Genomic DNA, 26454 nt, shown 5'->3' on the forward strand with positions numbered 1-26454 from the left:
ACTGGATTCATTAGTTTAATTCCCGACCATGGCCTTATCTGTGTGGAATTTGTATGTTCTCCCTGTGTTTGCGTGGCTCCCCAATCCAGCGACGGCACTCACATTTGCATGGCTTAACTTCATAGTGTCAGTGTCATTTCATATTTACTGATCATATCACTATGCTCTGTACTATTCTGAAATGCTTAGCTTGTGCCCATGCTGTATCACATTTTAGGAATGGAACAGACTATTAGCTCAGGCCCTGAGGAACAAGCAGGTTATGTCTTCAAGCTGGTGTTACTGGGGAGCAGCGATGTGGGAAAATCCAGTCTGTTTCTTAGATATGTAAAGAATGAATTTCGTGAGACTGCAGCCACTACAGGATGTAACTTACTCTACTATGTTCCACAACTCCGTCTTGAAAGTTATTATCCAGTACAACTGGTTTATGTGTCAGGACAGTATATACCACATAGTAAATGTAAGCAGTGAGATAATAAAGCCATTATAGTTTACTCAATGCCCATCAAAACATTGATAAAATTAAAAAAAGGAAGATATTGGGTGTCAAGTAAACTACACTAAAATACCTCCCAGCCAATACCGAAATGTATTATAACCATGAAAGTACAAGAAAAGGGAATCATCATTGTAAACCAAGGTGGCTACACCAGTTTAATAGATGAAGATCCCAGTGAACTGCCCATTTTTAGAATTCAACTTCATTCCAATTTTGTATATAAGGAGGATAATTATTCCTTGAGCCTGGCAGTATGCAGTCAGATGCAGCAAATACATGGACAATAAATTTAGAAAAATCAGTACAAATGACAAGTCCAACAAAAATCAGCAGAGGGGTCACAGTCTCTGGAACAATCAAGGCTGAATTTAGCATAAGACACAGTAGGCTTGTGTCTAGGAGTCTCTACATAGAGCATATTTTGAGTTTTTTTCAGCCAGGCCATTCACAATCTAAAACCCCTGTGTATTGTCCAACTATGAGGAAGCAACGCCTCACTTTTTGGGTAAACAAATTGCATCCTGATTGTAAAATAGACTGTGAGGCTGTGTCTAAAACTGTATAAAAAGAGAGCCCTTATAAACTGAAATGTATCATTCTGATGTTCAATCTGACCTGACCACTGATACCTTTAATCAGTGGAACTGTCCTTCTCACGACACTTGAACAAAGTAAACATCACTCTCTGCTTCATGACCCTGCTTTTCAACTTCTTCAATATTGCTGTAATCCTGTGACCTACAGATTATTTCTGGCTGTCTGAGGTTTGACCCAGCTCTCCAGTACCACCACTCTGCCGCTACCCAGCAGCTCTGGTCACTGTGATAGGCCAGGGGGATCGATCCACAGCACCCTGATCCATAGTAAGTGGTCAGGGGTACCAGCCCAAGGGTACCAGCACAGGAGTACACTAGCGGCGAAAGTTACCCAGAAGGAACGTGGCAGCAGGCTCCTCCTACTGCGGCAGGAGGGGTGTATTCGGAATAACAAAAGGAGACGATGGCAAAGTAAACCCAGCCGGTTCTCAGCAACAACAGACAGGGTGCCATAGGTGGTCCATCCTGCCACAAACCCCTTTTACACTAAGGATTTTGTTTGCGGCGCTCAATTGATGCACAGCACAAAATACCTAGGTGGTCCATCTTGCTTTCTTCAAGATGAACACCTCTGCTCTTAGAAGATGCATTCTCAGATGAAATATTCACCTATTTGTGTGAAGAGTTTGAAAAATCTGAGGAGGTGCACTGTGCAAAGATTAAAAGCTACATCAATAGTCCAAATGCCTACCACTTTAGAAACCATTTTTTTTTTTTTTTTGCAGTTTTCCTCCTGAAACACTACCAGTTTAGTCTTACTGATAGCTTAAGTTAATCATAAACTTCAATTAATATCCCCTAATCCCTACGGCAGCATTAGGTTCACTTTTATTTATAGGGAGCGCAGATCCCCAATACCCTTTATTTTCATCAATTAATAATCAGATGAGGGGCCCTATCTTTAATACATGAGGAATTTTTGGATGTGTGAAACTTTTTTTTACATTGGATAACATACACCAAGATGTGCTTTCAAAGTGCAACTGGAAAGCACAAACGACATCCCACTGAAAGTAAAATATGAGACCCAATCTCTGCCAGCTGAGAGCTGTGGTAAAGATCGAGTCTGTTTGCTTAGTGCAAATGGCCATACTTCCCTAAAAATGCATACGATTGTTAATCACACGTCTAGTATCTAATCTGTTGTGTGCCTGTGGATAGCGTATAGAGATTTTCTCCACTTCAAGTTCATCATAAAGAATTGTTGTCATCCCTTTTGAAGAAGGTAGATCAACTATGAAATCCATAAAGCTCCAGGGATGGGATCAAATGGGAAGAGGTTGTAGCAACCCTAGTGGTGAGGTGTGAGGAGCCTTGTTTCGGGCACATATCAGACATGATGAAACATATCTTTTAACATCTTTTTAAACATTGGGCCAACATTGGCCCAACAATTCTTGAGTCTTGTATGCTCCAAAATGTCCAGCAGAATTGGAATCATGGACCAATTTCAATACTTCAACTCCTACTGACTCGGGAACACAAAGGTCCAGCAGCCATTGTGAAAAATTAAATTAACATCTAAAGAAGGATTTCTGAAAAAAGAATTCTTCAAAAGAGAGAGTAAATCCCTAGAAACAGTTGCCGCTAAGAAGTTGTGCTCAGGTAGAATAGTCTTTCCAGAGTTTTCTTCTAGATGAGGCTCGGAAAACATTCTCGAGTGTGCATCTGCTTTGCCATTTCTGGATCCCGGTCAGTAAGAAATTATGAAGTTAAAGCGAGAGAAGAATAAAGTCCATCTGACCTGTCTAGGGGACAATTGTTTGGCAGTGCGTAAAAATTCAAGATTTTCTGTGATCAGTAAGAACTGTCACTGGGTGGATAGAATCCTCAAGAAGGTGTCTCCATTCTGAGCACACTTGATGGCCAGTAATTCCTTGTTTCCAATATCATAGTTTTTCTCAGCTGATGTCATCTGGCGAAAAAAAAAGAACAAGGATGCAACACCATCTTCTCATCGATACGTTGAGAAAGAATTGCTCCCACTGCGGAATCAGAGGCATCAACTTTGACAATAAATGGTAAATCAGGATTTGGATGTATCAGGATTGGTGCTGATGTGAAAGAGTCTTAAGTCGGGTAAAAGCTTTTTGAGCTTCATTTAACCATTCAAAAGGAACGCCCTTTTTAGCAAGTTGCGTAATAGGAGAAACTATTCCAGAAAAGTTCCTTATGACTTTCTTGTAGAAATTCGGAAAACCAATAAACCGTTGTACTTGCTTTTCATTCTTAGGTACAGGCCAGTTAATGACTGCATCAATCTTACTGGGATCCATGCTCAGACCATCAAAGGAAATTATGTATCCTAAGAATTGAATCTTGGCTTGTTCAAATTCATACTATTCTAATTTGATATACATCTTGTTCCTTTGAAGTCTTTCGAGGACAGTACAGACATGTTTGCGATGTTCCTCCAGATTATCGGAAAATATAAGAATGCCATCCAGATAGGCAACAACAAATTGATCTAATAAGTTTCTTAAGATGTCATTGATGAAATGCTGAATAGTTGCAGGGGCATTAAATAGGCCAAAAGGCATGACCAAAGTCTCAAAATGGATATCTTGTCCTGAAGGCGGTTTTCCATTCACCCCGGGTCGAATCAAGCTTCATAAAGATCTTTGCCTTCTGTAGCCGCTCAAACAATTCAGGAATTAAGGGGAGTGGATAACGATTCTTGATTGTAATCTTATAGAGTTCCCTATAGTCAATACAGAGGCATAAGGTAGAATCTTTCTTTTTGAAAAAGAATAAGGCGGCACCAGCAGGAGAAGTAGAACGGCGAATGAAGCCTTTGTTTAAGGTTTCACACAGAAATTCCTGGAGGAATTTTAACTCTGGTTCGGATAGGGAATAAAGTCACCCAAAAGGTATTGATGATCCTGGTAACAGCTCTATAAGACAGTCATAAGGGCGATGGGGAGATAATATATCTGCATTCTTTTTATCACAGACATCTGAAAATTCAGTGTATTGCAGAGGCAATTTCAAATCTTTAGAAGGAAGTTCGGTGACCTGCTGGTCTACAGATACCACAGATCTACATAGACAGTTTAGTTTGCAATGCTCAGAAGGGAAGGATAAAGTGCAAGTTTCCCAGTTGACAGAAGGATTATGGGTAGACAGACAGGGGATTCCCAGTATTATGAGAAATTTAGGTGAAGCAATCAAATGAAAGCTTATAGCCTCCTAATGCCCTGGTTCGATAGTCATTCGCAGCTTGATGGTTTAGTGAGTTACTGGTCCAGAAGACAAAGGGGATCCATCTACAGTCTCCAAATTTACAGGAGTTTGTTTACTCTTAGATTCAATACAGTTTTCCTGTGCAAAGGTGATATCCATGAAATTGCCACTAGAACCCGAGTCAAGCATAGTCAGACTGCCAATTAGAAGAGACCTAGAAGAAAGCGTTATTGGGAGAAAAAAAATAGATTGTTGCGGCAGAAGATCTTCTTATTCATGAGCCAAGGGATTTAGTGATTGCCAGATGGAAATGGATTAACTAGACTCCTTGAAGCTCATTGCTTAAAGTCAGTCATAGCGATGGTCTGGCGAATCTTATTTGGGCAAGCGAACGTATAATGTCCTTGATCACCACAGTATAAACAAAGATTCTCATCCCGATTTCTCTGTTTCTCATTATAACTGAGTGGTTTCCTAATGACATCAATTTGCATTGGTTCGAATGAGACGTTAGAATTGTCTGACGGTGGGACTTTGAACACTGTAGGTCTACTAAACTGATTCAAATAACTGCTCACACCAAACGCTCTTAATATTTCATCTTTCCACTCACTTAGTCTTGATCAATCTGAATGCACAGCTGGATAAAAATTGCCCAGATCATCAGGGGTGTCTACTCTGTTCAGTCCATCCTTTACTTGCTCAGAAAGGCCGCGACGGAACTGACTTTGCTTTGCAGAATCATTCCATGTGGTGTCCACAACAAAGCATCGAAATTCAGCGGTATACTCAGCCATAGAGCGTCTTCCTTGTCGCAGTTTATGGAGTTTAGCTTCAGTAGTGGCACATCGATTAGGATCATCAAAGACTTGCCCCATAGCAGACGTAAAAGATTCCAGATCGTCCAGATCTTGCTCAATATAAGGAGAGACCCAAGCTAGGGCTTCCCCTATCAGGAGATTAAATAATTATGAAGAAGATCTTCATCTTATCATTTTTGAACTGTGTAGGTTGCATCTGAAAGGAAATGCTGGACTGGTATAAGAAGCCTCTGTATAAGCGACGGTCGCCACTGAATTTTGTAGGCAACGGTGGACGCGAAATTTGTGCACCAGTGGCGTCATAATCTTTTAATTCTTTCTGCAATTTAGCTATTTGTTCCTGCTGAGCTTTAGCAAGGGTTTATAGTTCCCTGATCTTTTTCTGAGACACGCAAGCAAGCTCTTGCAACTTCTTTATTTGGTTATTCAGAGTATTTAGGGCAGCTACTCCTGCGGGATCCATTTTAGGCCTGATTATTCTGTCACGGTCCGGAGACTGGATAGAAACCCAGTAGCAGGGAAGAAGGCTGGCCAACTGGAGATTCAGTTTAGTTCTTAAACTCAAATTATAAGAATGGTCAAACGTAGCCGGGTACGGTACACAGTGAGGCAATGAGGTCCAATGGTTAGGGAAGAAGCGAAGTCAAGGGCAAGCCGAGTTCGGTACATGAGTAGTAGATGATAGCATGTAGAAAGAGCGTCTGGAACAGGAGCTAGATCACAGGCAAGGAGCACAATAATCAGGCACTGGAGACAAGAACTGGCCAGGCTTTTATAGGAAGTTAGGGGCTGGAGAGAGTCACAAAGTAATGTGCAAGTTGTAATTCCTGTGTTTGGTCAAAACTGCCATGGCAGTGTGGAGCAAATACTGATAGAACCTGACAAAGCAGGAGCAGTAGCATCAGTTAAATAGTGTCTAGGCATAGCAGGAGGGTGTTTTAAGCCAGATGACAGGTCAGCACAATAGCAACTATGGAGATAGATCAGCGACAGTCTATACACAAGGTATGCAGAGTAATGTGGTGCAGAGACGGAACAAACAGAGCAGTGAAAAACATGCAGTAAGCTAAATCCTGCCCAGGCCGCAAACAGGATAATTGGGGTCAAGAGTCAGAAAGCAATATATTTCAGAATGGCATCCTTCAGAATCCCATTAAATGACAGAAGTCAGACTTACATGTCTATAAATTCCTGGTTCCCTTTTTGTTCCCTTTTTAAAGCTTGATACTACTGCTTTACGCCTGTCTTGCGGGACTGACCCAGTTATGAGGTGTGAGCAAAATGAGCTGTTTTAGTGCACTAACATATCACGCTCAGTTTGTAAATTAAAGGGAAATTAGAAGTCATTGAGGAATTCTGTGGCTATATCAAAGCACGAGGCTGTAGATAAATTGCATTGTCTCTGTTAATGTACACATTTTCCTAATGCACATGGAAGTGATAACTGGTCATACAGATAATATATGCACATGTTATTTATACATATATTATTATCACTTGTATATTATAATGCAGTAAAATGTGTAATTGTATTGATATTTTTTTTTATCACTTTTTACCTTTATTTTAGCCCCTGCACTAAGGATAATTAATGGAATTGTTAATAAATAACAATTGAAATTAAACTAAATAGCAATTATTACTGCAGGTAAACAATCATAAGTAGACAGATCTCTTGAATATTCTGATTAAAAACCATCTACAATGTTAGTGTAGTGTTCTGTGTCATGGTTTCTCACAAATGTACCTCTATGTGCCAGGTGCCTTTTTCTCACAAAGAGTTTATCTCCAGGGCAAGACTTTGAAATCAGGGACACGGCTGGGCAGGAGAGATACCAGAGCGGGTCCCACCTATACTATTGTGGCGCCAGAGTTGCCATATTGGTTTATGACATCACTTCCAAGGTATAGAAAACTCTGGAACATCACTTACATTTTAATCAGCACTGACCATGGAGAGAAAGCAAGAAGTCTACTTTGAAATTAACATTGTTATAAATGTATTCTGAATTCCACTTGCTTAATGTGTCCCTGTTGCCTACACAAATGAAGTCAGTCATTTTCTGAGACAAACCAATATTCATGACATTAGTTAGTAAATTGAGCCTGAGTCTACAAAATGGCTGCATCCACTTTCAACATTTTTCATCTTATAAAGACAGACAACACTTCCCAGCCACATGAGATTTAAAGGAGAGTAAACACTGAATTGTTGCCCCACAGCAATAGGCAAAAGAAAGTAAGACATTTACAGAAGATGCCTAATCTGAAAGCACCAAACTGTATTGAGTAATATACAACATACATCTCCTCTGTTGTCTCAATATATCTCCCAACTCGGCAACTCTGTTCTGCACAAGATCTGCGTCTCTCATCCACACTCATTACTTCCTCCCATTCCCGCTTACAGGACTTTTTTCGGGTTGCACCCACTCTATGGAATTCTCTCCCTCGCACAATAAGACTCTCCTGTGGTCTACAAGCTTTCAAGCGTTCTCTGAAAACCCACCTCTTCAGACAAGCTTATAATATTCCTCAACCACCCTCTTAACCTCACTACATTACCCTATTACCAACCATTATACAACTACCCCTTGACCAACATTGTTGTGTGACAGGATAATTTAGCTTATGAGTTACTTTTACCTTTGCAGTCTAGCTGGGCCGACTGCAAATGTAACCTCATGTGTCAAACTCCCATTGTCCAATAGATTGTAAGCTTGCGAGCAGGGCCTTCTCACCTCTTTGTCTGTCTTACCCAGTTTGTTTATTAGTTTACTATGTTTGTCCCCATATGTAAAGCGCTAGCGAATATGTTGGCTCTATATAAATAAATGATGATGAGGATGAGGCTATCAAACAAAAAACACCTTCTCTAACACGATATTGATAAGCCTCTTTCTTGCATACCAGAGCATTCATAAGAAGTATAATTTAGAATAGGTTCAGAATAACGTTAGGTTCATGACAGGTAGCGATTTTTCCTATTTACAAATATGAGTATTGTAAACAGGTAGCACTCACTGATCAAGTCTTATACTAAGATATTGACTTTCTTAGCAATATTGCAAAATACTGTACATGGAGAAGAGAGTAAACACAATTCTGGCACAGTTTTCTGTGCTCCGAAAAGCGTCACAAATTTATTTATAATTTTAGATCCTCTAAAAGGTAAGTGTACATAGCCACAGATTTGCTTACCTTTGAAATATACCTTGGGCTCCAATGTATCATAGACTAAAGAGCTTACATTGGAAAATGTCTGTGCACAAAATAATATAAAGAATATGTTCAGCCAAGAATATTAAAACTGAGAATAATATAAGGTACTAGATACTTTGTGCTATATATATTGTTAACATTTGAATACAGGTTCCAGGGACATTTTCTTGTTGCATAAGATCATCTTATCAAATTGCACGTGGTGCTCTCGCTTCCTCAATAGATATTGGATAATACAACTCCAACATTACATCCGCCTCTTATATATTATAAGATTCTCAATGAGCATGATCATAACAACAAAATGTTGAAGTTTAGCTTGACACCTTCAAGAACAATGACCTAATTCTAATAGTGACAATTATAGCGAGTGGACTGAAGGATCAGCCGCAACAATTTATTATTATAAAACCATACAGATATAGTAGCATATGCTTCATAACACTTTTTAAACATGACTGTGAGTGGGCTTAGTCTTGTTAAAACAATGGAGCGCAAATGTGGTCCCCCACAGATGGAGCACCTATGTTTAAATTTGCCAGATCCATAAAAAAGGCAATGCCCTTATTTAACTGGCAGTCCTCTCATAAACTGCCTGGTCCAAAAACTGTGTTATGCACAGCAATACCTTGCTGAATGTGTTGCAATCTATGAGCTGTCATAATACATACACTATATTTTCAGTTTCTTCAATTTTCTCCCCTGCCTTTGCTACTCTCTCTCTCTGTTAGGAGACATTTGGCAAAGCTCAGCTTTGGCTTCAAGAGTTGCAGAAGTACATCTCCAGTGGGGAGCTGGTCATTGCACTGGTTGGGAACAAGAGCGAGCTGCATGATGACAGGAAGGTCCTAAGAGAGCTAAGCATCTCTAGGGCTATCAGACAAAAGCTAATTTCACCCCCCAGGAGATCAGGAAAGTCGCTCCTATCTTATGGGGAGGAGGCGGGGGGGGGGGGGGGGGCGGTTTATCACTGTTATGCAGCTCCTCTTCCCAGAGCCACCGGCCCCGCGCAGACGAGTCTGGGGCTAATTTTCACTACAACAAAAGGACTCAGTGCTTGTCCCCGTTATAGTGGAGATCTGCCCAGGCTAGTTCTGGGGCTGTTTAGAGATGTGATTTTTTTTATTTTTTTTTTATTACACAAGACACTATATATATGTATATATAATACATAACTTGCTCATGATTTGAAATAAACTTTAATTAAATAATTGACTCCCCAAACCCTTGTTCAACAGCTCATCCGTTTATTAAACATTAAACAAAATGTAATTGTTTTCTTTCTTGATCTGATGCGGGCCAAATAACTACAGGTTTTATTAAAACCTGTAGGGAGCTCACAATGGTTGCCAGACAAACTGTAAGCTTGCACAGTGTAGTTTTAAATAAGAGCCACCCAGTGTCGGACTGGGGCATGAAGGGCTCACAGGGGGACTGCAACAGTAGAGGCCCACCAGAGGGGGTGTGGCCAGCCACCATAGAGGTGAGACCAGACACTAGAGGGGGAGTGGTCAGCCCATGAAGGGCATGGCTAGCGGCATAGTGTAGTATATAAAAAATGCAGTGTATATAAAGAGTGCATAGTCTAGGACCCACCCAGTCTTGCCCCACTAGAATCAGAACAATTGGCAGACTTTCCTGCTCTCTCTTACCTGTTCTTGCAGCGTTCAGTACCTGCTGCTGCTGATGTCTTAAGCTCAGTAGCTGTCTGGACCCTGGAATGTTGGGGTCCTGTTTTGAAAAAAGTATGTGTACATTAAATATGGAAAGCCTAGCAATAAGGGCAGGGGCGGGCTGGACAAGGGGGGCAGCGGGCACCCAGGCCGCTCAGTCTAGCGGCTGTTCAGGCCGGCCACCTCCCCCCATCGTGGATGCAAACATTTTTTCTATATTACAGGCGTGTTACGCGATGCGGCCGCGTCATTATGACGCGGCCGCATCACGTGTCATGTGATACGGCCGCCTGTGCGCCCCCCGGGCTGATACATCCCAGCCCGCGCCTGAATGAGGGTGCACTCTAGCCCCCTTCCCCAACCAGTCACAATGTTTAATCAATAGCTCTCACGTTTAAAGGGTGTGTGTGTGTGTGTGAGTGTGAAAAGCACTAAGCTACTCTCCTACAGCAAAAAACTTGCATTGTTGCGTACACCATCGATAAAAGTGTATACTGCCTGCTCAAAGAAGTGTGACATATCTCCCGGAAGGCAGAACAGAAGTCCTGAGTTTCAGGGACAGTGCCCTAAAAGCACTACATATGTAGTGGAAGTAAATGTTATAATGAAACAAACAAATATGAAAAAATAATGTTTCAAAGAAAGACAAGAATTAAAAACACACACAAAAACACATATACAAGTAGAAGGGCATCTTGTCTCAGAATTGTTAGAACTAACATGTGTATCCGCATACTATTACTACCCTTAGTGAGAATATACAGTGCTACCCCCAACCTTGGCTCCATGGGAATTACCTTTGCTGCAGATTAGGGGTTGGCTAAAATCTAGTCAAGCCCAGGTGTGTCAATTGGGCATATAGATTTAGATTAAAGATTTTAGAATTATATATATATATATATATATATATATATATATATATATATATTTTATATATATATATATATATATATATTATTGATACATTATTGATAATAATGGAACCAACAAATAAACGTTCATATTATGCCACACAGTAGTGCCCCAGTTCAATTTATGCCATAAATCATATTATGTCGCACAGTTATGTCCCCAAATTATATTATGCCACACAATAATGTCTCCAAATCATATTATGCCACAGAGTAGTGTCCCCAAACAATATTATGCCACAGAGTAGTGTCCCCAAACAATATTATGCCACAGAGTAGTGCCCCCAAACAATATTGTGCCAGAGTACTGCCCCCAATTCATATTATACCAAGAACAGCCTACCCCCCAGGTAAAAAGGGAACATTGTGAAGTTTGAAAAAAAAAAAAAAGTAAAAAAAAATGACAGTAAAATAAAGTAGATGTAACTTACCTCTGTTTCATCTCTTCTCTATGGTCAGCTGGGCAGGGTCCTCGCAGCTCCTGTACGCTGTCAGCATTGTAACGTCATGACATGTGCAACTCTTAAAGGTGCAGTTGACTTGCGCTTTGCAAATTTTGGACTTTGGTGGGCCCCCACCTACAAAGAAAAGGGCAGGGGCAGATTGTGAACTTAAATTTGCCCTGGGAAAAAAGCTTGAAAGTGACATCATGTAGACGGGGCCAAATAAATGTTAGGTGGGGCACAGTATGTGTTTGTGCCTGATGTATGTACCTGAGTATGTGTGTCCTTTACTTGTCGTTTCCTGACCTGTGGCTGCTAGTGTCATTAGCCTAGTTGCTGCTTGTCTGGAACATGCAAAGTTCTGAGTCCTATCTGGAAAAAAAATGGGTACATGACATTTAGAAAATTCCAGCCAGCCCCCCCACATTAAATTAATAGTATCTGCATTTAATAAATAAACCTATTACCCTACCTCCAAACAGGACTAGCAATAAATAGCATTTAAGTTTAATAAATATAACCATTTCCCACAACCATCCTGCTTTATCAACCAAGTGCTGGTAGCACCATCTTTGGGACTCTGTTTGCAAGTATCTCTATGCATCAATTTACAAGACTTTGTTTATTATGCCAAGTGTGCAGATGCTCATCATTGTGAGATTCTGAGCTGCCATCTCACCATCTCTACTGTGTACAGAACTTAGCTGCATTGTTTCCATGTGTTGATATGTACTTATGCTCATATTCATTGAAGTACTTATTAAGCAGACCCACCGTCTTGTGTTCTTATTTTCTAAACATTGTATGGTCCTGAATCATCTAGTCACGTTCACAGACCTGGCATTAAATAATTCACATTTAATAAACTTAACCCCATATTCAATTAATAGCCCCAAACCACCCCAGCATTAAAGGTCCCGCCATCTCATCTTAAATTAATAGGCCCCACTATTAAATTAAATTGGCCCACCATCACCCCACAAATAAAATTGCACACATTAGCCACCACCTACCTCACACCCACATTATATTACTACAAGCCCCCCTGCCCTCACCCCATTTCACTTTTAACAGCCCCGTCTGTCCTCACCCCCATTGCATTGCCACAATCCCCATTGCCTACACACACATAACACACACATTACCATAACACACAAACAAATTAATTTGTCATACCCACAGACACACACACATTAATACACTTATCATAAACACTGACTCACCCCCCCTCTCTCATACACACATTTCTCATACACACACTAATACATTTATCATACACACTGACACACATTCTCTCATACACACTGACACACATTCTCTCATACATATACACACATACACACACACACACACACACACACACACACATTCTCTCTCATACATACAGACACATAATCTTACCTTTATTGCTTTGCTTTCTCCATGGCAATGTGGGTAGGGGGCGTGTCTGCTCTGATTGGCTGAGTGACTGTTTCAGCCAATCAGAGCATAGCAGAGGGGGTGATGGGAGACAGTGAGGAGTTCCTGCCTTAGCAGGAAACTCCTCTGCTTTACTAGCAACACAGGCTGCTACTACACTTACCTCTCCGTGGGGGTCCTGGTGATTCTAGCCCAGCCCCTTAGCGAAAAGGGGCATGGTCATCAGACAGTGGGGCCTACCCGGGTATTTACCTGGGACCCCGGCAGGCCAGTCCGAGACTGGCGTCACCTGCTGCATGAAATTAGTATCACATGCCCGACAAAGAATACAAGCTTGTGATGTTTTTTTACCCACAGTACTCTAAGGGGAATATTTATTAAACTGCGGGTTTGGAAAGTGGAGATGTTGCCTATAGCAACCAATCAGATTCTAGTTATTTATTTAGTACATTCTGCAAAATGCCAGCTAGAATCTGATTGGTTGCTATAGGCAACATCTTCACATTTTCAAACCCACAGCTTAGTAAATATACCCCTAAAAGATGTCAGGCAGAACGGGTAGTTTAAAAGATTAGCGGAAATGTCTATAAATGCACTTGTTTATCCATTACCCATTTCAATGTATTGTGTTACTCTCAGGATGCACAGGCTTTTGCGGAAGAAAAAAAGACTGCTGTTTATGGAAACTTCAGCTATGACTGGAAGAGGAGTGAAGGAGGTGTTTGAAGCTGTGGGTGAGTTAATACTTTAGAAGAGTATGAGTCTCCACTAATCTAGCTGTGTGTAATTACCCTGCCTTTATCAATTAAATGAGGGCTCCTTTTGTATAGATAGGCTTATCTCTACAATTTTAGTATGTATATGTACACAATATGGACAAAAGTATTCGGACACTTGACCATTATATCAACAGGGACTGTAATGACATTGTATTCAAATACATATACTCTAATATGGAGTTGGTCCTCCTTTTGCAGCGATAACAGCTTACACTTTTCTTGGAGGGCTTTCCACAAGATGTTAGAATGTTTCTATGGGAATTGGTGCCTATTCATGCTGTAGAGCATTTACGAGGTCAGGCACTGATGATTCCCTCACTCAGGGAACCATGCTTTGATTGGCCTTTGGCTAACAAGACTCGAGTATATAGGAGTCCGCAGTTATCTTCAATTTATGACTCCTTGAAAAAGTATTTTTGATAAGACGAAACGCGTCGGAGATTGTGGCAACATCTGACACCTGTGAGCACTATCTGGATGTTCGGGATATCACCGGCTGGAATTTCCCCTTCACCTACGAGTGTGCTAAGGACAGATAAGCTGGCTTTTTATTTGCTTCATGTACGGGCATTTATTTTACAGAATTGCAGTGTGAAATATTGTGCTGCTATTAAACTTGTGATTCTCTAGAGAACCATTGGTATCTAGTCTTTATGATATCACACTATTGTGCCATTATTTTTAGTTTGCAGACACCTGGTAGCTATTTGGTTCACGCTTGGAAGGATCATTTGACATCCAGGATCGTTTTGATTTCCAGTGTCCTCGAATGATACCATTAGAGGGATTTCCTCAGTTTATCACTTTGGCTTGAGTAATCTGAATTTCCGGTACGGGAATATCTTATTGTGGAGATTTTTCACTATGTATCACTTTTAATGCACTATGTGTGGCGCCCTCTGTCTTTTGTATTTCATTTACTAGGTATGACACTTGCAGACAGGTGTTGGATGATTGGGGAGCTGCCTATTACACTTAAGTATTTTTTCTGATTTTTATTCATTCTATTTGCACTTTAAGAAGCGCTTTATAGCTTAAAGAATATTGGGTTTCATATATATATATATATATATATATATATATATATATATATATATATATATATAGTAACAAAACCGCATCCTTCTCATGGCACTTTTGTTACCTTCTGTTGCAAGAACACCCAGCAGATATCAGCAACACGAAAACTTCTTGTTTTAAATCAAATATATTTATTGTTGGCATCACAATAAATAACACTTCTTCTGTCAGGATGACACCAGCAAGCATTCCCTTTTGCTTGCACCTCCTGGTGACCCTAATGCTTACTAGACATCGACCATCTCTCTACTGACTGGCCAACTAGTTCAGCATCAGTCACCCCTAACAAGAGCACAACTCAATGTTAAATACACAGGTCTACTCCCACAGGCTTGGATGACTGACAGGCGACACTCCCGCCTTGTCTTTAAAGGAGGTCTCCTCAGGTGCTCTGTAACGCCTATTTAATACAGCAACCCCTATCAGCTCTGCTGCTAGCTGTGAAAACAAACACTTTAAAGCATGTAAGTAAATCACATTTTACATCCACTTTATCACATATCTCAGACGTGTACATAACTTAACACAAGTACAGTGCTACACCTGTATATAACCTGATTTGCAGCCTTTTACCTGCAGACTGTTAGCTCCATAGCTAATTCCACTCTGAGAGCCTGTGGAAAACCACTCCCCTTGCCACATATCCTTCCCCCTAGCATCACCATGTAAGGTGGCGCGGACCTCACGAGGAGCGCATCTCTATGGAAGAGAGCCTCTGCGACCATTTTGTCCACCTGCCTTTGCCATGGATGTCCATGAGCTCTTTCTGATTGTGGTTGTACTGTTACAGGGGGATAGGCTTTCTGGCATTCTGGACAAGCCCTACAAAACTTTTTTACTGCCACATAAACTCCGGGCCAGTAATATCTGCGTAGAACTTTCTCCCTCATTTTACCTTCCCCTAAGTGTCTGCCACTCTCCTGCGTGTGTGCAGCTTCTAGCACTAAGGGTACACGGTTTTGTGGGACTACCAACTGTTCTACTTTTCTTCCTTTAACAGTAGTCACATGAAACAGCACATTATGTTTAACAATATACGATGGCACACAGTCTGTCGAATTGACACGCTTTAGTATATTCCCAACATTACTAGCCAAATTAAAGATACGCTTTAAAGCTACATAATTTTTCTGTTGACGTGCAAGGTTTGGCACATGTAACAGTTCTGGATATTCAGACCAGTCTATCTTGTCACCAATAGGTAAGGTGGGCACATCTGCGATGTCACCCGCCAACACAGATTCCGTTCATCCGGTTTTCTGTGAAAGTTCTGCCATGACCCCCACAAAAGTATTCCGGCTTGGTGGCTCCCAGTGATTGAGGTTCCGACGTTGTGGTGTTTTTAGCAGATCCTTTAAGACCGGGCATCCGACCAGTGAATCAATTGCCGGCATGTCCGGCCGGATTTGCTCACCGAGGACCTGTTTATAGAGGGGGAAGTCTGGCCCCAGAACAATTGGATACGGCAGCTTGGGCGCTATAGCAGCCACTACCTTCACAGTTTGGCCTTTCAGACTAATGGCCAAAAGAGTTCCTTTTAATCTCCTGACTATGCCATGTATGCAGCACACATTGTAACAATCCAGTCCAGGTTTGTTACTTTTCCTGTCTGCTCTGTTTTCCTGTGGATCACATGACTCACTTCAGGGCGTGCCATTCAAACCTGCTCTATTTAAACTCAGCACTGACACCTGCTCACTGTCAGTGCAACTTGTTTGCTAGCCTGTCTCCATGGACTCCTGTGCATTCCTGAACTCTCCTGTTGGATTTCCTGTGGGTGAACCTGCTTTATCAACCCAGTGCTGGTAGCACCATCTTTGGGACTCTGTTTGCAAATATCTCTATGCATCAATTTACAAGACTTTGTTTATTATGCCAAGTGTGCAGATGCTCATCATTGTGAGATTCTGAGCTGCCATCTCTACTGTGTAAAGAACTTAGCTGCATTGTTTCCATGTGTTGATATGTACTTATGCTCAAATTCATTGAAGTACTTATTAAGCAGACCCACCGTCTTGTGTTCTTATTTTCTAAACATTGTATGGTCCTGAATCATCTAGTCACGTTCACAGGCCATCGTAGGAACCGCCCACTAGGCCTGATATTATTCCAGTCCATAACACACATTAATTTTGGGCAACCCTGAGATATTGGCCCCAGCTAGGACAGAATTGGAAACCAGCGTAATATCACTCCCAGAGAAGACAACATGTACAAAAATGTTGTTCAAACGCATTGCCACTTTAAACAAAGGTGAACCACCACTTGTGAAACTCTGGCAACAGCAACGGGAAAAGACAGGCCCAGCTTGGCCAACCGAACAGTCCAATAGGTTTTGACGACTAGTGCACCTGGCTTTATAGTGACCAAGTTCTCCACACCTGAAGCACCTCCTGTCAGGCACACTTACAGCTTGACCTAAATTAGCAGCAGGGTTCCCCTTTAGGCCCTTGACTTTAGGTTTACTCACTTGGAGGCTCTCATCCTTAGTGTTCACCAAACTCCTCTGAGTGAATGTCAAGGCCACTGCTTGGTCACGTTCCTCAGCATACCTAGAGGACAGAGTTTTTTTTCTTCTTGGAGCAACTGTTCCAGCTTTTCATCAAGTACAAGCTTCTCCAACCTGCACTCCTCAGGCTCTCTTGCAGACTCTCTTGCTAAGAACACCTCTTGCTGAGCCAAGACAAGCTTCTGTTCTAAAGCAGAAATTTCTCTGTCTTTCTCTACTACTATTTCATTAAGACCTTTCTCTGATTTTTCTCTTTCTTCACACACTTTTTGCAATGCATGCAACTCATTTTTCACAGATTCAAAAATCATATCTTCCTCTCTCTGCTGCTTTAAATTCCACACTTCTTTTATAAGACAGCAGTTTTCATCAATAAACATTTTCTCTAAAGAATCATACTCTGCCCTGGTCACATGTTCTGACAAAGGTAACACTAGGGTTGTGCAGAGAGCATGAGATTCTCCTCTTTGATTTTCCCTGTTTTCCTGTTGAGAATGTACCTCAAACACACCTGTTTGCACATTTTGCTTTTGAGACATTTTGTGCTTTTTCTTGCCCATCTTAAGGCGTAAAGACAATTTTGTACTAGCAGCTTTCAAATATCAAGCTTCACATATGTCCAGCACTTCCACAGGCAATTAGTAAATAGTCTCCTGCACAGGTAAAACAGCAACTTCAATGCATAGGCAAAACAGCAGACTTGTGGACCACACCCAACTCACAGCTCAGTGAATAAACAAGGTATGGCACTACAAAGCCCAGCCATTTTATAAAAAAAAAACTTTTGCTTTTCTTTTGCAAAACAAATGCTGAATAGTTCACAGTAATATTGCTTCTGTCTCTCCACAGACAAAAACAAATTGCTTGCTCAGCAATAGCAATCTCTTCACTGCAACTGACAGCATATACAGTTTAAGATGTGATAGCAGTATTCAATCATTGCCACTCGCCACCTTTTGCGTCTGGAGGTTGGGTGGACAGCTGTGCATTGGCTGTCCTTGGCGATCCCACTTCTGACACCACTTGTAACAAAACCGCACCATTCTCATGGCACTTTTGTCACTTTCTGTCGCAAGAACACCCAGCAGATATCAGCAACACGAAAACTTCTTGTTTTAAATCAAATATATTTATTGTTGGCATCACAATAAATAACACTTCTTCTGTCAGGATGACACCAGCAAGCATTCCCTTTTTTTGACCTCATGGTGATCCTAATGCTTACAAGACATCGACCATCTCTCTACTGACTGGCCAACTAGTTCAGCATCAGTCACCCCTAACAAGAGCACAACTCAATGTTAAATACACAGGTCTCCTCCCACAGGCTTGGATGACTGACAGGCGACACTCCCACCTTGTCTTTAAAGAAGGTCTCCGCAGGTGCTCTGTAACGCCTATTCAATACAGCCACCCCTATCAGCTCTGCTGCTAGCTGTGGAAACAAACACTTTAAAGCATGTAAGTAAATCACATTTTACATCCACTTTATCACATGTCTCAGACCTGTACATAACTTAACATAAGCACAGTGCTACACCTGTATATAACTTGATTTGCAGCCTTTTACCTGCAGACTGTTCGCTCCATAGCTAATTCCACTCTGAGAGGCCTGTGGAAAACCACTCCCCTTGCCACAATATATATATATATATATATATATATATATATATATATATATATATCTCTATATATCATCATCATCTCCATTTATTTATATAGTGCCACTAATTCCGCAGCGCTGTACAGAGTACTCATTCACCCATTGTCGCTTGCAGTCTAAATTCCTTAACACACACACACAGACACAGACTAGGGTCAATTTGTTAGCAGCCAATTAACCTACCGGTATGGGTTTTTTTTTGGAGTGTAGGAGGAAACCCACGCAAACACGGGGAGAACATACAAACTCCTCACAGATAAGGCCATAGTCGAGAATTCACTATATATATATATATATATGTATATACACACACATACATACATATATATATATATGAATATATATATATATATATATATGAATATATATATATATATATATATATATATATATATCATTGTATTATGCCCCCTTCCAAATAAATAAGTGAGACATGAAATTAAATGATGGTATCATTGATAGATACAGCAGTCAAGACAGAGGGGTACAAGGGAAAAATTAAAGTGTGTGTGTTTGTGTGTGGGGTTTATGTACAAATCATTCATGCATCATTCAGTACTGTGTACTGTGACTTGAGCATGTGGGAGAAATATGGCTGTGAATTCTTAACTTTGTTGCTATGATCTACCTTTTTGGTGGCTAGTGTACATTTTAGATTCCCCCCTCCCCATCTGGGTGACAGGTATACAAAGTCGACTTCACTCTTTTGAGTGGCTAGTATACAAAGCAAATTACACATTTATGGCACAAAGCACACCTAGTGGCTAGTAAACAATGAGGACCTCCCATTCCTGTTGGCTATCTACAAAGAAGACCCCTCATTTCTGGTGGCTAGTAAAGAAACAAACCCCATATTTCTTATGGCTAGTATGGAAAGCAGACCTCTTATGCCTGATAGGTAGTATAGAAAGTTGTCTACCCTTTCCAATTGGTTTGTATATTTTCCCAGGGTTAGTAGCAGAAATATGTCTGTAAGTTTCTTGTGAATAACCTCCAGTGTGCATCAGAGGTGGTTCCCCCACCTGTTTTTTTTATAGCTGCAAAGGCCATACTTGCCTTCTTTCAGTAGGCGACGTCCAGAAGAGGGGCGTGACTAATGGGTGGGAGGGGCGGGGCACCTTGAATCGCATCATTTTGCCCCCCCCTCCCACGAGTAAAATGACGTTTTGTCGCGGGGGGCGGGGCCAAAATTACGCGATTCTCTGTGAATTGCGTCATTTTAACAAGGGAATTCCGGGATGCGGGAGAAATGCCAGCTCTCGCGGGAGCCCGGGAGACTGACCCGAATTTCAGGAGTCTCCCAGACTTTCCGGGAGAGTCGGCAAGTATGGCAAAGGCATCATGCCAATCAAGGCCCCATTACTGACTATTGAATTGCCCTCTACCTTGCCGACTTTGCTCTTTTTATTGAACAACAACCTAGTGATAATAACAGGAAGAATACCCATGCTATCACCAATAATAGCACAGTTTAATCCTGCAGCTGACCAGAATATATCCTGTAGTTACAACTTAGAGCCACTGTACAGTGTCTTTGTGTTGTGATGAAACTGGGATTTCCCACAGTATAATCAGGAGTCAGGAAAATATATTAAGTTCCATGAACCTCTTGGCCATTTTTGAGACATTGACATGTGCAGAACAACTACAACATGTGAGGATCCCCAGCATTACTAGCTATAGTCAACAGGTGGCAGTGCAACATCTACACTGACAACTGCATATTCTTTTCACTTACTGGAATCAGGAATTTGCTACTGATAAAATCAATTAAGACAAGGAGGAAACCCGTGTATGCAGCTTTTCTAAGGCCCTCTTCAAGCAGAGTAAAGTTGGAATTCCTTTTCTCTGCCGTTGCTTCACGAGTCCTCATTTTTCCTGTTTATTGACTTCAGTGTTGTCCATCATAATTTTGTCTTCAACATATTGACCTTTGTTTCGTCCCTCATGAATCTACAATCTCCAACCCATCGGCTTTAGCTTTGTCCCTTACAATCTGTCCTCTCAGGACTAAGAGGCTTGGTCGTTCATGTTGTGTCTCTAATTGGTACCCCAGCCTAATGGTTCTCTCCTGCGAGTAACCAGCACAATGATATAATAGTATACTGTACATGTTTTACATTAGTTTCAGTGAATACATTTTCATATGCCATACATGCTAACAGAGGGCTTTATGGATCACTGTGCACAAATTTCTGTGCTGCACTACTAGTGCATTTATTATTTGTCTCACTGTGTATGAAGTGCATCTTGGATATTATGCAGGAGAATTTAAACCACCATACTTTGCTGTACTTAGTGCTCTTTACGCTCATTTGATTTGCAATGAGTCTCTTAAGTTAATTTGACAGTGCCTGGAACCAGGGCAGGATTTACATTGAATCCAAAAACAAATAAAACAACTTCTCTGGGGAAACATATTAATGCTGAAACTGGATTATTATTAGAATATTCAAATAAAATATGGCATATGATATCAATAGAAAAATAGTGAATTGTTATCTAATGTAGTAAAGCTAATCCTAGATAAACTGAGTCACTCTTGATCCATATATAATTAAACCAAAATGATATGTTAATCAAAAGCAATCATTATTTAGTAGAACACTTGCTAGACAAACATGCAAATTATATATTCATTAAATCCAAGATTCCATTAACATAGAACAAAGATAATAAAATAGTAAATTATGTTTATATAGTCGAAACGAGTCCAAATAAATAAAGGTTCTAAAAAGAAACCATTAAGTACCAATGGTAACATTAAGTACCATCATAGATAGCACACTCTTAAAAGGGTACATCCAGATGGACACTTTTTTTTCTGGAGTGTGTATGAAATGCTTTGACACTTTAAATACTCATGAGCATTTTCTTTTTTAGAACACTGGAACACACTAGGTACAGGTGTGACAAAAGAGGATAGCATTGTTAACCATGCTCCTAGATGCATTGTTAGAAAAAAATAACACCTTTGATGTTTTTTAAAAAGAGAAATCAAATGTCCTTCTGGACTTACCCTATATATTATTCTTACTGGGATCCTCTCACACCATGATTTCACCTGAATGTGGGTACAAAAGAAGACATTACTAATATAAATAAAACGGAGGCTCGGACTTTGCATGTAACATAATGCATAACCACTCCACAGAAGCACAATACTGGAACACTTTGCCACACTGGTAAACAGTTAATCAATATGGGTAGCCACCCATTGTACTGTTGGTTTGAAAGTCTGCATTAATGACATCACTTGATATATTTGGGGAGTTCATTCTCATTTCTCAAAAGTGAACTGACAGAAGAGGTTGATTTAATATAAGGCTTTTGTGACAGTCTTAACTGGGTCTAGAGCACTGTTGGCTAACCTGTAACACTCCAGGTGTTGTGACACTACAAGTCCCAGCATGCTTTGCCAATATATCAGTGGCACACGACGCAGGGGGGGTTTCTGGGTCTCCAGAACCCCCTCTCCGCTAACTAGGTGCCCACCATAGCGGCACTGTACTATACAACAGCCGCGGCGCTGTCAAAGAAGCGTCCGGGGCGGTGATGTTTTGTATACAGCACCACTGCGGACGCTTCTTTGAAAGCACCGCGGCTGCTGTATAGGACAGCGCTGCCGAAACGGACAACACAAGGCCCTGCACACGGAAGCATAGAATCTAAAGGGAAGGGGCAGACTGACAGGAACCAAAGATGGGTGTGACGGGATTAGTACTCTGGAGGGAGAGTTGAGCAAGAGGGTAGTATGAGGAAAGAGGGAGAGGTGTACTATGGTGAGTGAAGAAGGATTAAGAAGAGGCTTGTTGAGGAGGGGACAGAGGAGGTTAGAGAGATAAAGGGTAAGCTATCCTGAACAGTTGAGTTTTGAGGGATCCTTTAACATTAGCAAACTAGGGTATAGCCTGATAGAAGGTGGGAGATTGTTCCAGAAAGGGAGGCAGCATGGGAGAAATCTTGTATGCAGAAATGAGATTTGGTAACCAGATGGGAGCTGTGCCCACTTCTAATTAGAATATAAGCTCTCATGATTAGGGCCCTCCCTTTTCATATCTGCATTTATTTTGTCTACCTTGTATATCCCTGCTTTGTGTATGTCCCGTTTTCCCTACTGTCGCCTTACAAATCTATAATAATAATAATAATAATAATAAACTCCCTGTAACGGTTGTTGGATAAATGGATGGAGAATCAATATGAGAAATGCAGAAAATGTAATATAATAATGAAATAGGAGCATTTGAAATAAATTGTAGGACGGTGTGTGATTTAGCAGGAATTGGCCTATCCCAGGGGATGATGGGTATAGAGGTGAGATGAAAAAAGAAGGACAAAGCAAGTGATGTCTAAATTGAATTGGTTGTGGCCAAGGAAATTGTATTGGAGTGTAGGTGTTCTAGTGGTAGAAGGGAGTATATGGGATGGCGAGATGAGTGGAATAGCATAATAAGTAACAGTGGGTGGTGGAGGTAAAATGAGTATAAAGGGGATCAGTAATCGGTAATGAACAGTAGGTAAGAGTAAAACATGATTGTATAAATAAATGTATATATAAAAGAGCCTGGTGGAAATGGAATAACACAATAGAATGCTAAGAGTGAAAATTAAGAAATATTTGAGGGGCTAATGAAATGTTATCAACTGGAAGGTTGTGGATAATGAATGGGTGTGTAAATATTGTTATATAAGGAAATAAGGACATGTGTTGGAAATATGAAGGAGGTGCAATTTCATTGCAATAGGTATGGATATTGTATATAGAAAACGATATTAAACATGTACTACTACTATATTATCTTATTATTGCATTATTGTTATCTGTAATCTCACATTGGTTCTCCATCCTCATCGACCAATACCTGGAGCTCATCCCACATTGCATTTTTGGGGATATCTTACCATACCTGTACCAGAGAAACAAAACCAGTGCCTGAATAAAGGTTCAGGCTGCCATAGGCTAATACGCTTGTAGGGCCCCCTCCTCTTCCCCGACAGGCTACAGGTAAAATCAAACGCTTCTTTCATTTAAAATCCAGCTTCCTTAACACTGTCTTCCACCAATGTGTTATCAAAACACACCTCTATTTAGCTTTTTTAAAAGTGTTATGGTAATCTTTGTCATTCATTTTGTTTTCATTAAAATCAGAACTGGATAGCAGAACAAAGGCATAAATGATCATTGCTAAGGGTGAAGGTATGGCCTCGTCTAACTCACTTATCCTCAAGGGCTCACACAAGGATGAACTCATTGTCTTCAGCTTTTACCACGGGAATACGTCAAGACTTTACTATATTTTTCCTTCTTGTTTTCTTTCTACTTTGTAGAACAGCTATTCTGTTATATTTAAACATGAATGTCAGTTTATACCTCTTTCTGTCCCAATTTGCACCCCCAAAAGTCTTGCACCCTAGACTGCAGCCTAATCAGTTTATTGGATAATCAGTCAACGACCAAGACCGACATGTGTGAAACAAGACATCTAACAGAAGGTTCACACCCTGGAAATCCACTATCACTCCACCCAGCACTTCACAATAACCACAAACTCAGTATTACCTGTTTACTAGTCTAAAGCTAGGTACACACTACACGGTTTTCGTCCAATAATCGGCTCAATAACCGACATACGACCGCTCGTTTAAAAGTCGGGTCAGTGTGTGTTGTGACACGATGGTCGAAAATCTGCCCAAATGGACGATTGTCGCCTTATTTGGTTGGTCGTACCGGTAAATATTTTCGTTCCAATCTTGTTTCTGTTGTGTAGTGTGTATAAACTTCTGACCGATCCACAACAGTGAGTACGAAATTACAATAATTACTCACGACAACATAGCTGTAAAAAATCGCTAAAGGGACATCCGCTCTTCCCTTTATCGTCCTGAACATGGCTAGTGTGTATGCAGTCCATGGACCGAGCGATCGGACCGTCGATCGCATGTAAAATCGGCATAAAAAGCTGGTGGAAAATTCAGTTGTGTGTACCCAGCTTTATTAAATAGTGGACCACAGTGTTAGTTAGCGCACACTACACTTCAGATTGGCAGAGGAGTGTTGTGTTCAGCACTCAGTGACCAAATTTATAAGTATAACTGTATTTCTATGTAAATAGATAACACAAAAATGTGTGTTTTGTGTAAATCCTCTTTGTTTTGTTTCTGAGGACAGATATTTGGAACTTCCAGACATTGCAGTACAACCACAATTGTGACTTTTTTTAAAATATTTTAAACTATCTCTTTTATTTCCTTAAGCGCTACTTATCTTTTAATGCCTGTTGGATTTTATTTTCAGTATGAGTATCAGATATTCTGTATATTTTTTGATAATCCGCCCACGTCTCTTATTCTGTACAATCATTGACAAAAATCTCACCCTAAAATTGATATTTGGTAGCACAGCCTTTGGTCAAACTAACTACATACAAACACTTCATTAGCCATGGATGAGCTTCCTGCACCTCTCTACTGGCAGCTTGATCCACTTTTCTTGTCCAAACTGCTCCAGTTTCCCCAGATTTGAAGGGTGTCTTCTTCCAATTGCTGTTTTCAGATCTCTCCACAGATGATCTATGGGATTTAGATCTTGGCTCATTGCTGGCCACTCCAGAACAGTCCAGCATATTGTCTTGAACTGCTCCATGTTTGCCTGTGGGTAAGGTTTTTTCTTTGAAAGATTAACTTTGCTTTCTGTAAAAATAGTAATGATGTACTTTACCAAAAAGCTCTAATTTGGTTTCATATGTCTACAGGACATTCTAACAAAAAGAATGTGGCTTGTTGAGGTGTGTGCTGGCAAACTCCAGTTGGGTTATCTTTTCCCTCTCCCAGCAATGAGGCCTTCCTGGGCCTCCTACCATATTACCCCCTTTCATTGAGTTGACAATGATGGCGTGTGAACTGAAACTGTTACCTTTTATCTGAAAGTCAGTTTGAACATGTTTGGCAGGTGATCGAAGTGCCCTTTCCACCTTTGGACAATCTCACGCTGCAATCTCCATTCAAGTTTTCATTTGTAGCTACCTCCACAGAGATTGGCTATGGTGCCATGGGCCTTAAATGTCCTAATAACATTATGTACAGTGGAAACAGGAACATCAAGATCTTTGGAGGTTGATTTGTCGTCTTGAGATTTTCCATGCTTGGCTACCTCCTCAGACCATGCTGACCTCCTCAGACAATACTCTAGCTTTCTTTTCTCCAGGCTCATTGCAGTACCACAGTGGGCCTGATTCAATAAGGAAAGTTAAGCAAAAGTAAGCAAGTAAGGCAAAATCATGTTGCATTGGAGGGGGAGGTAAATTTAAAATGCGTTGGCAGATTTATAGTTGGGATAGGGCATGTCCTAGATCAGTGATGGGCAAACTGCGGCCCGCGGGCCAGATCCGGCCCACTTAGAGGTTCTATCCGGCCCGCCAATATTTTAAAAAATTTCATTAAAATATGCATAAAATTATTAGGGCCGACCCTGTGTGTCAGAGCCTTCATTTTTATGCCTTCCCAGCTATTTCCTCCATTACACCTCATCCTCCTTCCTAAAAGGACACTTCGTATGTCAATCACTCAAACACCTGCCCGCCCCCTAATGGCTGAAAGTCATGTGAGAAGAGATGGACTGGGCCATATACTAAGGCGGGTTTCGATTGGCTG

At 40.8% G+C, this 26454-nt stretch overlaps 1 protein-coding gene across 1 annotated transcript in view; it reads left to right on the plus strand.

The window, feature by feature from the left end:
* Nucleotides 1-219: 219 nt before the first annotated feature.
* The window catches only part of RAB17 (RAB17, member RAS oncogene family), a 28941-nt gene continuing 2706 nt past the window's right edge, over nt 220-26454 (plus strand). Inside the window, 5 exon segments of the mRNA XM_075181387.1 lie at nt 220-367; nt 6863-6895; nt 6898-7007; nt 9056-9180; nt 13410-13504. Of these exon segments, the coding sequence (XP_075037488.1) occupies nt 220-367; nt 6863-6895; nt 6898-7007; nt 9056-9180; nt 13410-13504 (511 nt within the window).

The sequence above is a fragment of the Mixophyes fleayi genome, chromosome 7, assembly GCF_038048845.1.
Source record: "Mixophyes fleayi isolate aMixFle1 chromosome 7, aMixFle1.hap1, whole genome shotgun sequence".
Classification (NCBI taxonomy): Eukaryota; Metazoa; Chordata; class Amphibia; order Anura; family Limnodynastidae; genus Mixophyes; species Mixophyes fleayi.